This window comes from Diadema setosum, chromosome 14, assembly GCF_964275005.1.
Source record: "Diadema setosum chromosome 14, eeDiaSeto1, whole genome shotgun sequence".
Taxonomy (NCBI): Eukaryota; Metazoa; Echinodermata; class Echinoidea; order Diadematoida; family Diadematidae; genus Diadema; species Diadema setosum.
Window position 1 is genome coordinate 3,012,030 of NC_092698.1, and position 18,951 is coordinate 3,030,980.

General features: G+C 36.3%; 1 protein-coding gene across 2 annotated transcripts; it reads right to left on the reverse strand.

The window, feature by feature from the left end:
• Window positions 1-568: 568 nt before the first annotated feature.
• LOC140237546 (uncharacterized) lies at window positions 569-10,228 on the reverse strand. Of its 2 annotated transcripts, XM_072317480.1 has the most exons (7): window positions 10,078-10,093; window positions 9,142-9,465; window positions 5,810-6,001; window positions 3,871-4,206; window positions 3,120-3,401; window positions 1,740-2,039; window positions 569-702 (listed from the first exon to the last, which is right to left on the reverse strand). In XM_072317480.1, exons 1-7 carry the CDS (start codon window positions 10,091-10,093, stop codon window positions 569-571), a joined length of 1,584 nt encoding a protein of 527 aa, XP_072173581.1. The 2 variants fall into 2 exon arrangements, 1 of the variants encoding a protein (XP_072173581.1); XR_011901853.1 differs by lacking the exons at window positions 569-702; window positions 1,740-2,039; window positions 3,120-3,401; ... (1 more) ...; window positions 5,810-6,001; window positions 10,078-10,093 and adding an exon at window positions 10,130-10,228 and having other exon boundaries at window positions 9,342-9,465.
• Between the last annotated feature and the right edge of the window lie 8,723 nt (window positions 10,229-18,951).

Sequence of the window (18,951 nt, forward strand, 5' to 3'; positions counted from 1 at the left end):
ACCATAATGAATCAGAAAAGGAGGGATGTAGTGTATTCATCAGCTTCTCATGCATGAATGAGCGATGGAATGAACGATGAAATGTATCGGTAGCAACATGTGAACCTCGGCGTGTTCATCGTTAATTGTCTCAGTATGTTTTCCAAGTTTACGTAGAACACAGCATGTGAAACCAGGAGTGTACTTTTTCCGACGAAAATTGTTATTCTAATGAGTTTTGATAAACGATATCATTTTGGAGTATCAGGCTTTCTTACCAAGTACTACCACAATTATATGGTAATAGTGATAATGGTAATAATTATAATAGTAGGCCCTATTGATTGTAATGACAATAATGATGCAGAACAGTGCTTATAAAGTGCATAAAATATTGAAAAAAAGGAGAGAAAAATAGTGAAAAAAGATACAATATACAATACACAAGTTCATGTTTCATATTTACTGAATATGGTAATGTGGTAACAAGTAGAGATTGAAAATGCTATCACATGCCATTTCTTGGTTGCTCTGTCAAAACAGCAATACTGTAAATAATTCACCATGTAAATGATTATACTCACCTTTATCAGTAGACAATCTTTCTCTTCATGAGGACAGTGAGACAGGTAATGATGGAGAGGATGAAAATGACGATGAGAAGAACGTACGTGGTCGACGATTTCTGAAGGAACTCTTGAAAAGGGCTAGCTATGGGACCCTCTGTCAATAAAGCACCAATGGACAACGGTAAGGTTTGTTACTTCCTGGTTTATTTTCCCTTCATTCTCATAGTAGTGTCTGTTTTACAGCTTGCCTTTTTTCTTCTTTTTCTGTTTTCTTTTCCGGAACCAGAAACTACTAACTCAAATTCTGTCTAGTTGTAATTCGTTACGAAGAGAGCAATTATGACAAATTCTTTGCTGATACATAGCATATTTTTCGATTTAAGTCTTTCCTACTACCTCAATGAAAACACTCTATATACCTTCAGGCAAAACCTTGCAGACTATATACCTATAGAAATGCGAAATAAATCGCATGCCGTTGTACTGTTCAAAGTAACTATCAAGTGTGTTGTTCCAATTTCGTTGAAACCTCGAACACAGGCAAAGTGTCCGTAATGGCGAACATCCGACAAACAGTGGATAACAAGTACATCACCTGCTTGTAGATTTCAATCAAAACTTTCGGTTACCCTCTGGTGTCGCTGGGCTCTTGCATTATTATCTTCTTATTCGGTACTTTGTGAAGTGACTGGGACATTTCTTATCCCCACCATACACACAAATTTGCAAGTGAGATTGTAATTGTAATTTTCGTTACTTATATTGTGAAGGGATCATATTGTATGCTTTGCTTCTTCAAGAATGATAGCTTTTGTTACTTACTGACTTTCAAGGACCTATACAATGTCAATACAAGCCATGCTGACTTGTATTGATTTATGACGCCTTGATCATCACTTATTTGGCCTATATACTATCTAATTATGTGCCATAAATATATTCACTATGATTTTTTTCGGTTACTTTTCACCAGATTACTTTGATCCATCCACATAAAAACCCCACAACAAAACTTCCCAACCAAGGTTCTGCCAATGACATCATCTACTGCTAGATGCAATCTAAATCATCTCCTGCTAATATGATACCAAAAGACATTGGAATGCACTTTCCCTCAACTGAGCATAAAATTTCCATACAATGTTTTTTTTTTTTTTTTTTTCAATCGTATTTGTAATTTCTTCAACTTACCAGGAAAAGTTTCTCTTCGGCAATGTTTCATCCATGACGACGTATCTCCAACTCCGTTGGTGGCAGAACATGTGATATTGATGCAGCCATCGGGGAGTGGAGACAGGATCGCTGAGGCACAGCTGGAGGAGGACAAGATGTCATTATCAGCTGTAATGTTGTATGTGTGGAGATGTGGGTAAGGCTGGTCAGAGAGGTCAACATGACAGGTGATGATTAGAGTTACCAGGTTTCCTTTACGTCTGATTTCCGTCGTCTGGATCCTAAGGATGTGGCTACCAGGTTGTTGGGGGCCGAGTTCTATACAATGAGATCGAATAGTAACAAAATGGGAGGATAAAACATGAATAGCCTGAATGTTCAATTTCATAAAGCCAACAAAGATACTGAAAGTGACATGAAACGTGAGTATAGGGCCTGACTGATCAGTCGCCGGGACTCGTGCCAATCTAAAGACCATGAAATGGCATGCACGCTCGCCAAGAAGGCGAAGAAGGCGACTACAAGAAATGTCCGAGACGTCTCTAAAACAAGATGAAAACTTTTCGTCTGAAAGTTCGCAGGCATCACAGTGACGCCATCGTGACGCTTCCGGTTGGTGGGTCTAGGCAAGGTCGCGGAGACGTCTCGGAGACCTCGTGGACAAAATAAATATCCGTGACTAGGCCGCGACTAAGGTGTCGCCGATAAGTAGCAGAGACGTCCCCGAGACCAGCTGAAGACTGTAAAAGTCTCAAAAAAAAAAAAAAAAAACGGAACATGTGTAATTCTCTCGCTACTCAGGGTAGTTTCCAGGAGACGTCTCAGAGACGTCGCGGAGTTGTCTCCGCGACCAGCGAGACTCGAGTCGCCAACAGGGTCGCCACCCAGCCTACAAGCAAATGAAATATCCACATTTATGCGCAGTTTTGACTTTGATTATCGGAAAGCTTTAGTTCTTTTCATTTCTGAGACACTCGTAAATGAAAAAGGGGACATTGTAAACAATTCGTGTTGTCGTTTTCTGTACTCTTTGTAAAGTGTGATTAGTCGCTATAAATTGGTGTCATCCCATGACCTAGACACCCACGAGTCATGGAGCTCACGAGTCATAAAGTCAGGGAGCTAGATACCATGTAACATAGGCCAATGAGCAAGACACTACGCAAAATTTCCCTAGTGTCTAGCTCGTGGACCAAGTTGCTTGTTGACCTGTTTATTTTGCTTGTCGGGCCCGAGGGCCTTGTTCACTAAAGCGTCTACCTCCTGGCTGTATAACTCATGAGCTGTAGAACTCTTGGGCTGTATGACTCGTGTACATTATGACTTCGTTGGCAGTATGAATCGTGGGTTGCATTACTCGTGGGTGTCTACTTTGTGACGTGTACCCGTGACGTTTACCTGTTTGTGAAGGACAGTAGATCTTGGTCGCTACAGTCTCTCCGTATTCATTCATACCAGTACACACGACATCGATGCATGTGTTGGGTTGAGGGTCAATCGTCACCGTAGGAGAAGATGAATTGGAAATGACGCTATCGTCGACTGCAATGAGGTACGTGTTGATTGGTGGAAAGGGTTGATCTTCTGGATCCACGTGGCAAGTAATGTTAAGTCTTGGTTCGTCATCATCATCCTCTAGAGTCTCAAACTCTACGCTGATAATTCCTTCTGCTGGCTTATCTGTTGGATATGATTATTTGTTATCAATGTCCAAATCGGCAGTTGGTTACCAATGAGAAATAATGATAGATACGAGGTAGCTAAGTTGAAATGTGATCGCCTTAGATGGACAAAAAAGGGGGGCAGATGATGTTTAAACAAGATGCTTAAAATTCGTAGGAGGTTAACCTTGACTTCCAGACATTTAGTAAGCATGAGTTAAATAAACAAAGACTAGCCGTTTTATATAGTGATATTCAAGGTGGCTTTGTTGATGGCTTCCATAAGCATAATAGGTCCGCATGGTTGGAAAAAGGGTATCAACAAGGATGTTTTAATGGGCATGACAGATTTGTGATTTAACACACTGCGTAACATTGATGAGAGCGTGAATGAAAACGTAACTTAACACTTAAAGAGGTTATTCGACTACGTCGAACTCATAAAAGCAAATACCTACGTTTAAATTAAAATCTCCCAGACTAATTACCTTGAGGACAGTGTGTGAACGTGGCTGAGGTCGTTCCTATCCCGTTCGTCGCGGAGCACGTGAGTTCGATGCAGGCGTTGGGGCGTGGCGAGAGGATGGCTGAGGCGCTGCTTGATGACGATAGAGTTGTATTCTCAGTCACGATGGTGTAGGTGTGAAGGTACGGGGACGGCTGGTTAGTGAAGTTCACGTGACAGGAGATAACCAGATTAACCAGGTTATCCTCGCCTTTAATCTCTACAGCATCGATGAATAAGATGTTCTCTCCTGGGGGTGTACCGGGACTTGGAGTAATACATGGAGTGATGGACCGGGAGGGGGACGGGGTTACACCACCTGTCGTTGGTTGAGAATGATAAGGGCGTTAAGTTGTCACAAAACCCATAGTGTTCAAGACCACTTAACGCCCTTCTCATTCTCAACAGACGCTGTCAAAGTGTAATCGCACATTATTCAGTCAGTGTTAAGACTTAAAAGACTAACCCGACAACCCTATTTCGAGTGTAATCGTGGATCATATAAGAGCACAGTCTAACCTTGAAAGGGAAATCATGGTTGATGTGGGAGTCTAAGACGACAAATACAGCTATAGTAACGCTCATGTCAGATGCATTACGAATCAACAATGTTTAGGGTTCGCTTCGAGTCCTTATACTCTAATCCATGAAGATAGTAGCTTCTCATTTTTTTCAGCAATATCATATGGAAGGTATACAAGTGTATATAGGCGTAAGGAAATTTTAGTCGAGTAAATCGTATGAGAATGAATATTTCGACACTGATTTTTGTCTGTGAATATATGTTCCTTGTTGCAAAGAAACGATAATAGGATATTACTACAAAATGTGGAATTTATATCATTATTGATACTTCTCGGTCATTTGGTCTTATGGAGGGTTTATTTGGTTTTCCAGATCCACACGATCAAAGTAACATAAGTATAATAGAACGGGTGATGACATGATGTTCATTATTCCAAAGTTTCTTTGATCATGTTAATACTATAATGAGTTAAAGTTCGTTATTTCAACACGTCTTACAATGACTTTATCAAACATATCATAGCTTCTAATGATATAAGAGTATAGGCCCTACATATATTTACATATGACATTTGCCTAGGGATAGTTTTCAATAGGCCTACTTTTGTGATTATGATTCCGCCACTATCACGATATTTGGTATCGTGTATTTTTTAATGCAAACTTTGTAAACCTGGTAATTATTTAACGTGGAAATCTGAAATGAAATGAAATGACATGACATGAAATGAATTACTGAAAAGCGGGATAACGTTCTCATAATAGATGGAAATGCTCATTCTATATGGGATGATTTGCGTATTCAAAGGAGAGAATGAAGCAAATCGCATTTCTTTCTTGTAGTGAATTCAAAGACGGACTCAGCCGTAAAAAAAAAAAATATATATATATATATATATTTTTTTTTTTTCTCTTGGGAAAAAATCTTAGTCCCGCTAATCACTATTATCGAAATGACACGTTTAGATCGTATTTCTTAATTCCCTTGACACTAAAGATAACTCTGTAAGCGTATGCTAAAGTTGTGAACAAATGTACACGAAGGCAATATTTGATTTCTTTTTCTCAACTATATTTCTTGTATAATCTTATACCAATACAAGTTTATAAAAAAAAAAACATATCTTTTTAGCTTCACACTAACCATGGTAACTCATTAATACCTTTCATTTCCATCAAGCTTCAAGGTATTTGGATTTGTGCTATGGTATTATGAATACACATTTTGTCTCGCACATAATCCTTTAGGTTTTTTTTTTTTCCAAAAATGCGGGGGACGTCATTCAAGTTAATTTCGTATATGAATATGAATTCATCAATTCCTTTACATAAATATGTACAATGTATGATTATGCAGTAACGCAATTTGATAATGTGTACATATTTGATAAATTTACCCGTAACCTCCAGAGTTGAAGAGCGCACAACACCGTACACATGACACTGAAGTATATCACCATTGTTGACTGTCGTTGGAGTGAATGTCAGTCGACTGGTGATGTCATAGTAAGTCAAGAGATCAGCTCCGTAACCCAGACCTGCATTCAAGTCTGCGTTCCTGAATATTGCGTCCGCAGCTTCCTGATCTCCTGTAATACAAATTAAAATATTACATAGTCCCTCAGCCCATCAGTACATCGTCTATATACTTCCAATACCATGAGAGCACATTGCACATTATCACCCGACATCTGTTGTTAGGGACAGTGGTAAAAGTAAATTGTCAGAAAGAGGGAGATGGTCATACTTTATGCATCTCTTCAAATCTCACAGTATGTTAAGGGCGTTTTAAACCGATAGACTAACTAGGGGCCTACTTCAACTTTTTATTATATCATACAACGATATCAATCATGAATACTTCGTGTGTAGTTTGCGATGGCGTCATACACATTTCTTCACTTAAAAAAAGAGAAAGAGAGAAAATATGTAATTAAGTTTATGTGCGGCCATACCAGAATCAGTGCCTATTAGTTAGCATCTTCCAAGTACTGTTAATGATTTTTGTCAGGCATCCGATGTACTGTCCTTTATCCATTTTGCTGACGATACCAGTGTATTTTTTGCCTACAATGATGTTAATTTTCTAGTTCAAAAAGTCAATACTGAATTACAAAAAGTGACTAATTGGGTAAGAGCCAATAAATTATCGTTGAATGCCCAAAAAACAAAATATATGATTTTTAGTAATACAACTGTACTGTTGACACTTTGATTACGGCTATAGTTTTGAATGATTTTCATTTAGAACGAGTTTCACATTTTAAATTCCTTGGAATTATTATTGACGACAAACTTTCCTGGAAGTTACATATTGATTTTATATCCAACACAATCTCACGTAATATAGGTGTTATAGATAGAATAAAATTGTACATTCCACAAAAATCATTACTTATGTTATATTCGTCATTAATATTGCCTTATCTTAATTATGGTGTTTTAGTTTGGGGCAACACTCACCACAACCTACTGGATAAAGTGTTCCTTCTTCAAAAGAAAGCTCCCCGTGTCATCAGTTATCCTTTCATACCCTCCCACTCAAATATGTTATTTGCCGCTAATAAGCTGCTAAAAATTAAAGATTTGTATTCATTTAATTTGGGGCAATTTATGTATACGTACAGCAAAAACTCACTCCCCTCCATTTTTTATTCTATGTTTCGAAGAAATCAATCATTCCATGACTATCCCACTCGACGTTCCAATGAATTTCACTTACCTGTTTTACGAACAATTCTTGCTAAGAACACACTTATCTATACTGGCCCAACTTATTGGAATTTTCTGAATAATGACATAAAAATTGCACCCTCTGTATTTTCATTTAAAAGGAGATTAAAGTCTTTTTTTATTGCAATGTTATGTTCCTACAGAATTGAATCAGCCTGTTGGCTCATTTTAATTTTGTTTTCGAAGAATTTTGATTACCAATAATATACTGTCACATATTTTCTCGTCCCTGTTGTCCTGAGACACTTACAGAGTAGATTCGATTCTACTTGTATTACTTCCGCATCTATTTCTCTCTATTTTTTCATATTTCCATATCCTTTCCACGCATCCCATTATTTTTTCGATATAGTTCTATCGAGGATCGCTGGATCTGTTTTGCCTTTCTGTCCGTTGTATTGTCTTCCTATTATGACAGTCTTGTCTCGTTCTGTCTTGTATTTAAGTCCCCCTTTATAAGTTTTGTCGTCCCAGTCTCGTTTAATGTTCATTCGTCTGTGTATGTGTGTCTGTCTGTTACTCTGTCTTCTCATTGGGCTTCCAGACTTTTTTTTTTTTAATTCTGACTTTATTCCCATTTCCCCCCTTTTCTATTGACATTTTGTACCTAAGGGGCCCACATTCTACAAGCATTGCCTTTTTAGTGGGTACCTCCATTTTTCAATATTTTGTGTAATGTTATATCGTCTATATCTCTTCAGTCAATTTTCATTACAACATTATTTGTTACCCCAAGGTTCCACAATTATGTTTTCTCAATTTACTTTGTTTTGATTATAGTGTAACCTCATTCTCTGTTACCAAAGAAAGTGAAATGTTTATGTTCTTTTCGACAAATGAATTGAATTGAATTGAATTGAATTGAATTGAAAAAAAAATTGAAATCCGGAAATCCATCTTGACACTGGTATGTGTGAATCATTAGAAATAGTAAAATTAGTCGAAAATGCACGACAGTGGAAGTTTGAGCAAATTCTAGTCGAGCTCTGATTACTTAAGTTGTGATCACTCAAAGACAAATTGGTGAATTTATAATGTCACACGCGAGTTCAAGTTATATTTCTCTGTACTATGGAATGTGGAATTTTTCATACTCCCGTCTATAGCAGATTGCCCGTCAATGCAATGACTGATTTTCTTTTTTCTGTAGATATCTCCATGGACAAAAAAAGAAAGATATTCAGTTATAGATTACAGGGGGAACAGATTTTATGGGGTTTTCTGCGCAGGACAAGGCAAGTCAAAATGCATCAATACAAAATCGTAAATTTCTATTTGATTGGTCACATCTACAAAATTGTAAAATATCCTCGTTTTCAATCGAAATACAGTCAAATTTCCTCTCTCACGTTCCCCTCATTTTTATTGTTCTATTCAAACCAACTTAATTTTTCGGAGGAACGTCCCCCCCTTTTTTTTTTGCTTATAATGATAGGATATTCCAGTCATGATTACTTTATTTGTCGCAAAACGATTGGGTTATTTCAGACATTCACAATTCAAGTTTGAGCAAATGTTCCCTCTCAATTGCAATTGGAAAAGCCCCCTGAGTGAGAGTAACAGTGATAAGTGTTAATGTCACCGGTGTGGAAAGGTTAAACACAACCATGACTGGAATATTAATAGGTCTGCCAGAATCTGTAACACTTCGGTCTACACGCATTTACGATTTAAGATAACGTGATTAAAATGTGATGAAAGATCGATATTAGAATTACAATATAAGTAGTCCTAATTTGGTGAATTACAGGTTTCAATAATGATAGAATGTGGACATGGCATCTCTGAATTATGATTTTTGTACTTTAGTTGACACCAAAATAGCAATAGAGAAATAAAATACTTTGTGACAATACTGCAATAATGATTTAACAGTGTCGATAACAGTTGATCAGATTAGTGTGCAGAATAAGTTTCAGTATCAAAGACCAAAAAAGAAACAACATTATTCGTTAAAAAAAACCCAAAGACTGTGATAAATACGAAATTAACTCACTTTCTCCAGCACATCGCACGCCTACGTCATTGTTATGCCCACAACTGGAGTAATGGGAACATCCCCATGGCAATCGACCGCACTCTAAAATGGAATTTTTATCCGACGTGGGACAGTGAATTATAGTGTCTAACCAAACAGGGCCCGATCCTTGTCCGAAGTGAGCATTGGGATGGACCGAATCAGCCCCCGAGTACCCAAGCTGTCTACACACAGCGTGAGCTGCGTTCATATCCCAACCAGTGTCACACGCCGTGCCCCAGACCCCGTCACACAGTATCTCGACTCGCCCTTCATGTTCGTCAACTCCTCCAGCAAGTCTCACTGAAACATACGGAAAACATTGAGTTGTGTTGGTTATTTCTTGCTTTTTTTTATTCATGAAAACTGAGCAGAATTTCAGATTCTATACCACATATATACTGAAAGAGAGTTATCATCAATTATGCATGGATGGGACCTAGAAAATTCAAGACACATTCAATGCATTCATATCACATCTCGAAATCTACAAAATTTTGATTACAAAATATATTCTGAATTACGTAAATTGCGAAACAAGACATCGTTCAGACTTTTGACTCATTTTCGTATCAACAGGACTACGGAAAAGTTACGATCACATCAAAATGAAACTATCGATAAATGTGGGTTCACACTTGAAGTTTACTTTTTTTTTTTAAAATGACATCGTAATGGAGGGCACTATCAAGGAAAACACGATGCGGTGGGACTCGAATGATTTGGATGGACAATTTTTGAAAAATGGAGAGTTCACGGATCTGTGTGATGCTGTAAAATCCGCTGACAAAATTTGAGCCAAGACCGGGGTCCAGGCGTGTACGAAATTATCAGAGTTTATTGAAAAGAATTAAGCTTCACGCGTCTGACCAGTGAAAGAATGTGAGGTGTTGAAATGACTCTACTGAACTGCACTTTTAGATCTCATCATTGCCTCAATAAGTAAAGAAAGCATGAAATTTCTTACCTTTTTAGCTTGTAATACCTCGTGCTGGCTTTGTAACGTGATTTGATGAAATAAATGATCGATGTCTATAGACATGCAAACACGCGATCAGAACTTGCATGGACTGACAAACGCGTTAAGATCTAACCATTCACCTATGTGTTTAGTTCGAGTTATCCAGAACGTATCCATATTTTTCGCTGATACTCACCAGTTCTACCATCGCACGGCTGCGAGCAGTGACTTCCTCGGAATACGTAGTCATAGAAATTAAGTTTGCCGCTGAGCGACTCTTGTCATTTGCAAAGTCACTGTTTTTCATTCCTTGTTCTTTTATCCCTTTCGGTTCAAAATGTTCTGGCATTTGAGTATTATCTTCATCTACAAAGTCTCAGCTTTATCTTTTAGGCAATCTTATATCACATTTTAACCTCGCTTTCATTTTGCAACTTTTCTCTGCATCATTATGAGGAATCATCGAACATAGGAGCACATTGAGGAAATACTTTCACTTCCGTCGTCGATATTTAAAAATAGACAAAATGACCAATTTAAATGAACACGAAAGTTAGAGGTGAACAATTTCACAAATTGCGAGACTATCACAGGTCAATGCTGTTGAGGAAATGTGTCTGAAACGTAATGAGTTACGTCATCAATGAATTAATACCATCATAATACTAAAAGGTTCATCACCATAACTGAAATGATTCCAGGTGTGTGTCCAAATCGTCCTGCAAATTCACAGTGATATGATGGAAACGCATAGACAATATTGCCTTCATTCAGAAAATGGACAATAATATCATGATATTCTTATCAGTGCGACAAAATAAGCAGGGCTGGGATTTTAAATACAGACATGACTTACACGTGAACCTATGCGGTTCCAGGGCAGGAAAAAACTCCTAATTTTGATTATATTTACGCTGGTTCATAATTCATACCGGTCTTTATCCGACTTCAGAGGTGATAATTACAAAATACATGTTATCATCTTTCAGTAATGCTTCTTTTAAAACCTGAAAGTCTAAAATGACAAGATTTAACGGTGTCGCTAGGTAGCTTTAGAGAGTACGCTGATACGCCAACAATATCTTCTTTTGGCTGCGTGTAGGGCATGTGATGATATTTGTCCTCGGTCGACATGATTTTCATGACAGAATTTTATGTTTTATTATTTGCTCAAACACGTAAGTATTTTATAACATACCATTATCTGTAATAGAATAGTAGTTTTCAATCCCTTCCTTTCACAAACAGAATGAGATGTTAGAAAAAACGGTTAGGAACCCATCAAATACTTACTGGGAACAACTCAGACGTACTGCGTGAAACTTTCCCAGTAAAAAGAGACAAAAATGTGAGATATTTTATTGTTTCCAGCTTCTCACAAAGTGTATTTGTAATTAACCGCCCTCGATAGGGATACTTTCACTAATTCGCCCAAAGTTACCTTACTTTCTGAGCAGCTGTTGTCTATTTTGCTGACACACTAACAAAAACACTCCCGATATTCGTATGTAAATTACGGACAGTATCTTGTAACGTTAAAAGCATGACGAAAAACTTTCAGTTCTCAACGGTGATCAAGTCCAGTTTATTTCTTATACAAACATCCTGTCTCGACGATTGTAATTTTCCTGGTTTTTTAATGTCTCATTTATGTGATATCATGATTAGGAGGCGATCATGACAACAACAAGAATTTCTTCATTCCATCCTAGGAACCCGTAGGTAGGCCGATGTTCTCGAAAGCTGTTCAGTCTTCTAACTCCTGACTAAAGCTTGGTCGCATGTCGTGTAAGATCTGAAGATTTCACAGCAATTATCCATGATTTCAAACTCAAAACTGGACAAAAATTGTCTTCTTAATGTTTCGTACTCTCTCCCGATCCCTGGGATGAATCGCGTGTTCCATACATGAATAGGAGACACATTATGTCACCTTCTAATGGCATGACGTCAAAGTTCATTTCCGTTTCATTTTGTTCCTCTGTCAAAAATTGTCTAATTAATGAAGAGCAAGTTGCTTGAACATGTCCGGTTTGTAGTGCACTGATTAGTGGTAGCTCCTCTGATCAGACGCATTGAACATTGTACCTAGCATCATGCTTCAGAATGTATGGGTATTGTGTTCTGAAACTAGATCGGAAAATGTGACGATATATCTCGTGTTGGCATAAAACATCTCTTAACTGTGGCAGACAAGCGTATGATGCGAAGAATTGTCTTGTGCAATAATGGACACATAGAGACCACATTAATTGGTGGAAGAAAAATCAGTCCTCAGTTTACAGGAAGAGATTGCATTTTTAGAACTTCACGTTTTTTATTTTAGGTGAACATTATGATTTATGTGAGGTTGGTTGTAGTAGAAAACTAAACGGAAAAATGTAGTCGAGTTTATACATATTTTTAAATTAACATCGTCCCCTCTAACTGTCCGTAGAGATTACGATGAGAGGACGGCAACTTTCTGCCTTTGAAGCCTTTCCTAAAATCGAGGAAGAGAGCTGTGGATTTTCGTATTTTCTGGTTTAACGACAGAAACCTTTGTTCCGATATTCAAACATTATGTTGTCAGGGATATCTCGGACAGATTTCATGCGTTTTCCGAGCAGCATTGCTCTATCGCGGTACCGTTAAGTGGAGTTGAAAAAGTGTGGTGATGTATGTGGGTGAGAGTTCACTTCCGTCGCACTAAACTGTGTATGGTAGTGACCGAATGTTTGGAATCGGAAAAGGAGCGGATATTCCATAATTATGAATCATCATCTTTAGTTGTAGGATATCCCAGATATTATCTGTGGAATTAGACTGAGGGATAAAGATTGTCATTATTCAATGCATTTATTTGGCTCCACGTACAGAATTATAAAAGGATTTTCTTGAGGTTTTCCTTTACTATTAAAGTCTTGATGTAACAAGTCTTATTACGGAAAAGAAATATTAAAGATTTTTTTTTCTTTTGTCTCATACCCGGAAATGGTTTAAGGTATAATGTAATTTCATGGAATTTAATGAATATTTATGTACTGATTGTCAATGATTATCTTGGAAATTTTAGGGTCAATGATCCATGTTAATTCAAATTGTCATCATTTCTTGTGTATGCAGTGTCTGAGAGTTTCTTTCTTGTTCGAATTGTTTTTGTTTTGGTTGAGCCTGCTCGTTATTTTGATTTTGTAATTCTACATTTGTATATTTAAGTAATACTGTGTGTGTATATTTTCACTTTTGTAAAATCATTTGTAATTCAGCCTCAGGCTGCGATCAATGATTTGTTGAATAAACATACCATTAATAATGATAATAAAAATAATTAACATCACAAGGTGTTACCTTAACTCATATACATATAATATTTAGAAAAATGGTCATCGTGACGGTAAACAAAGGTAAATATTAACTAATTCCGTTTATGTTAATTGTCTTCGTTCGTAGTCATATCTGAGTGTGGTATATTTCTCCTTTTCGCAAATTTAGCTATAATTGAAACAGCCTTAATCTGAAACCAGCTCCCCATATCATAAAAAAAAACAGGTACCCTCAGTACAACCATTTACCAATCTTGACTGGAGAACATAGTGAGAGAGATATAAAAGTGAAAATGCAAATACCTGATAGTCCACTATCTGATCTTTGTTTCAGCCTTCTTCTTTCATGTGCGCTTATAACTTTTCAGTAAATTGCAATGCTATAAATGGAGTTAAGTAATATGTATTTTCTGTCTCCGCAATACTCAACAATGTGCCCATGTTGTAAGTTTACAGTAAGTGTATTATGTATTATGTTAATCTTTTTTTTTTCATGTGTCTACAGTATGTGTATTTTTTGCATCTTTTTTGTATCTTTTTAAATCTTTTTTATGTATCTTTTTTATGTGCGTACAATATGTGTATTTCGTAAATTTGTTTGTGACGCATGTATAGGACCTCTGAGAATAACAATGTTTGTAGCTACTGGCAGAGCTATACCCTACTGAAACAAAACTAATTCATAAATGCAATAGATATACAAATATTTTCTGAAGAGAATATAAATCGTTGGTAATTGAATAAATGTGCTACCCGCAATGCCCCTAAGTTTGTAAGGCATGCCGTAAAGACCAGTTTTTTAATTGAAACTTCGTTGAAAAATTCTGATTTTTTATTGAAAAGTTCAACTATTAAACTATGTTTTGTTTTCTAATTTTGCAATTCAATATAATGTAAAATTTCCATCTCTCTGGGTAAAAAGTCGTTCGTAGTTGTTATTAGTTTGTACAAGATTTCTACCGTGATATACAATAAACCCACAGCACGGATTATGATATTTGTCAAATTAACACTGATTTTCACCAATAGACATTCTATGTACTGTTATCTAACTTACCAAGAACACAATTTATAGCGTTTGTTAAAATACAATTATAAGAAGTCGACGTCCCACTTTGAATTGTATGAATAAAAATATCATGATTGAATTATGTTTTTGCTTTTCATTGATTGATTAAGAGAAATATACTTTCTTGGATTTAACTTTTCATGATTTACTATGTTTATATAATACGCGAGTTTGTATGTGTGTGTGTGTGTGTGTTTATAATTATGTAGAGGGGAGGTGTAGTTATTTGTTTTTTTTTTTTATTGAGGGTCGTCAACAGAATGACAGAAATGGCTCAGGTACAGACCTCTCCACAATAATCAGCGCCAAACTTCACTGAAATGAATAAAGAAAAACTACTTCAAGATGTTAAACAATAGATTGAATATTTAAGTATGATGTATTAGTACATATGGGCAATGCTGGAAGCTAATGCTGGAAGAAAGAAAGATAGAATTTGACCATTAGCCCCTCCCAAGAAATCAACATTCATTCAGCTGAACTCGTGTCATTGATTATGTTGTTCTCATGTAAACATTGCGTTAAATTTCGGCAATACGAAAAGGGGAACATTATTCTGTCTTATTTCATCCAGCTTGAATGTCCTTGTGAAGGAACTCCCATTCGTCATCTGACGTCACAGGTTTGAAGGAGGATGCGACATTTTGGGCGAGGTGCCAGGAAGTGGAAGGCGCGAAGACTGGCAGAAAATGATACCAAAATCCACTCAGTTTTTCAACAATATCGTGAAAATGCCAAAAATTATGGCAACAACTTTAGGAATCTAAGATTATGCTTATCAAAATCAATCTGTTTGAACACTTTAAGATATTCAGAATCCAAATCCAAATTTTCTTTCGGACCCTCTAGATAAAAGTAATAGTCGATCATGCTATTTACAGTACTGGTTGTTTGTACGCCATCGGTAATCTGTACGCCATTTAAGTACCAGATCACGTGTTCTGAGCCAAAGACTTTGTCGGCTGTACATTCGGCTGTAACTTCCTGGTTTTGTGTCAGCGGGCTTGGTACATCGAGAGTCACGCTGGTTCCACCTACATAAACCAATAAAGATATGACAAAAACAGAATAATGCGACTTAATGGACATGAAACAATATTCACCTCCTCTTGAATCCATCACGCCAGTTAATTTTCTTGGGAGGTAGCTGTAATTTTCCGGGTCGTAAAAACAAAAAACACACTCACACATTTATTTTGGCAGATGATTACATGCAACAAGCACAGTCTCATTTTTTGTTAATTTCTCAAATACAATGTCTTATCTTTATCTTTGTTTGTGTGAGGTTTAAGAAGGATATAAAAACAACAACAACAACAACAACAGATATGAAGTCTGCTAATAAAAACAAAATCGACAACTAACTCACTTGTGACATGGATATATATCTATACATACACATTCATATCTTACCAATACAACGGAAGGTGATAAAAAGTATCCCAAGTAGGACAAATACTCGTTTTGCAGTCATCATTCCTTGACGCCGTTAAATCCTGGAAATGGAAGATAAAAGGCAGAAAAGAGAAAAAGTATGAATATTCATCGACTGTAATAACAGTTTAAAGTGTTTTATCGAGAAGACTGAGCATGAAATATATAAGCTAGAGATAGAGTCTGTGAAAGACCTGACGAAATTAACTCAGAAAATTCGCTTAAGTTGCATTTGCTCAATTAATCAAGAATAGACATTATCTAAGGCACAGGGAAAACCAAATTAAGTTCACTTTCAACCTGTGAAAAAATGCCAAATCGATTTTTATAATGACAGTGAATGAGAACGAAAATGTTTACGCTGTTAAACGATGTAAAAGCTTCGGCAAGTTTGATGGCCTGATGTCTGCTCTCTCTGTCGACCATTTATTAGAATGTGTGTGCAGACTATTAGAACTTCGCACACTATTCCTGCATAAGATTCTTCCGCGTTTACTGGTGCTATCGTATTATAGTTCAAATATTTGTCCAAACACACATTACACATAAGGTAATATACCAAATATGAGAAATATAACAAATATCTAGAAAAAAAAAGAAGAAATATAGACCAAAAAAAAAAATGCGTCAAAGATTATCGTGGTATTCAGTATAATTTCCGTGGCTTTCAGTGTGCAAATGTGTGGAACTGTCTTACCTCTTTGCGCCATGATAAAATCATAATCATGCACAATTGTATTGTAAAGTAGTTTGATACATGAACCCCTGTTTCTTTTGTGCTTGTAACAACCACCAAACTGATGTCATCAATACATCCTGGTTTCCTAATCCATTACGACGTGTATGATTTCTTGCTACACTGTCAATATGATAGTAGTTGATCATTAAAGAGTCATAGTGTGTGAAAACAATGATGTGGGAATAGGCTACTTCTCACAAGAGCTGACTAATTTTAGACCCGAATTAAAGCGTCACTATCTGAGAGAGACCATCAAATATCAGTACATCTGACTATTGTGCATGTATTCTGTAACACTGCTTCTGAAACTTGGTTCAGAAACACCTTATCGACATTATACAGTCTATTTCGTCTCCAATTCCTTTTAGGTGCACACTCACACACATCACTTTATCCAATATGATTGATTTGCAGATTACTCAATCCTTATGTTAATACATTGTAGATAAAGTTGTATTGATGTACATTGCGAGGGAAAGTTACAATCTATATGGCAACTATGTGATACAAATGCACTATAAATAAGATACCTTTTCCTGCTATTTCTTCGACTCAATCACATGTCCAGAATGTTCTTTATAGACCTTGCAAAGCTCATTCCTATATACCATCCACAGTACTAACATGTCTGGCATGCACTGTGACCATTTTTTTTTCTTTGTCATGCAAAGTTCATTTGAAAGTAAGACCCCAAAGAAACTGAATTTTTACTCACCTGCGAAACAGTGCCGTTACTACAATTCATGGAAGAATATTTTTCATAAGTTCCCAGTTCCATTCTGGGACCATCACTGTTTGTATTCTACACATATATGACATGGTGAAAATAGTTTACGTTTGTGATATCCACCTGTACGCTGACGACACAGATCCAGATCCATACAGAGTTCAAGTGGTGTTACAAAGAAAAAAAATGAGTGGGATTTTCACCTTAATGCATAACAAAAGATTGAATTAAGAATGAAGACAGTTCGCATTTTATTTGCAAAATAGAAAGTTATTAAATGAATATAATACTTCAGATTTAAATGTGAACGCAGGAAAACTTGATCGAGCTAGTCAAGTGTGATATTAAGATATCACAGTTGATTTGGAGTTGAATTGGAATATGCATGTTGATAATGTTTGCAAGAAAGTAAGTAAAATTATTTAAGTGTTTGGTTGTTTTTTTAAAGCCCTGAAATGTAGTTAATTAACAAAACATAAGATTGATATATACAAGTCTCTCATATTACTGTAATTAGATTATCCAGATATAGTAGGGGATTTTGGTTTAAAAAAAAAGACCAAAAAAAGACAAAATTTGAAAATAAAAATAAAAAAGAGCAGGACGAATTATCTTGAAGATTAATCCATATTCTCATGTATAAATCACAAAATACATTATACATTCTTAAGTGGGATACTGGGCATACTGTTTGTAGACGTACCCAACATTTGCTTCAATTGATCTATAAAGTTCTGAACAACATTACACCTTATTATCTGACAGAATGTTTCACTCTGAAAGAAAATAATATGCTTTTGCGATCTGAAGATAATCTAAGCAGCCCAAGACAAAGGAGGAATTATTGTAATATGCTGATCATCAAAAAAGCACCCGCTTTTAATGCCTATAAGGGACTCATGAAAGACTAGATTTCTTCATACACGCAGACTAGGAAATGTGACAGAAAACCAAAGAAAAAGAAAGTGGAAAAACTGGGCGTATTATTTTCATGACATATGATTTGTAGGAGCAATGAATGCAGCGTATATTTTGATGTGTGTGTGTGTGTGTTGGTGGATGGGTGTGTGTGTTAATCTACTCTCAATTCGTTTGTTAGTTTGCTTTCTTTTGGGTTTTTTCCCGTATTTCATATGTATCAAGTTAATTCACTTACAATGTAAACCAGACCCTACTGTAAAACAGTAGTGTCTTGATGATTATTCGTTGAGTGAGGCCATCCAGCCGTATTTATCATGTTTCATATTGTTTGATTTGCACGATTTTTTTCATTTATTTGTTTTGACGAATATAAGTACCAAGCAACGAACCAATGTAATTATTGATACGATATCTTTTAATGTGATCGTCACGTACAAACCCATGGGAGAGTGCCAAGGATATGGACCTTATACGCGGTATGAAATCTGCTTGTGTGATGTCGAGGAATAACTTATTCAGAAAAAATTGAAACATTTGACGTTTCCAGTATTTTCCGTGTCATCACTATATGCTGTCTCTGAAATTTTCTTATCAAATTTTTGAGATTTTTTTCAAGATTTTACCAGTGACGTA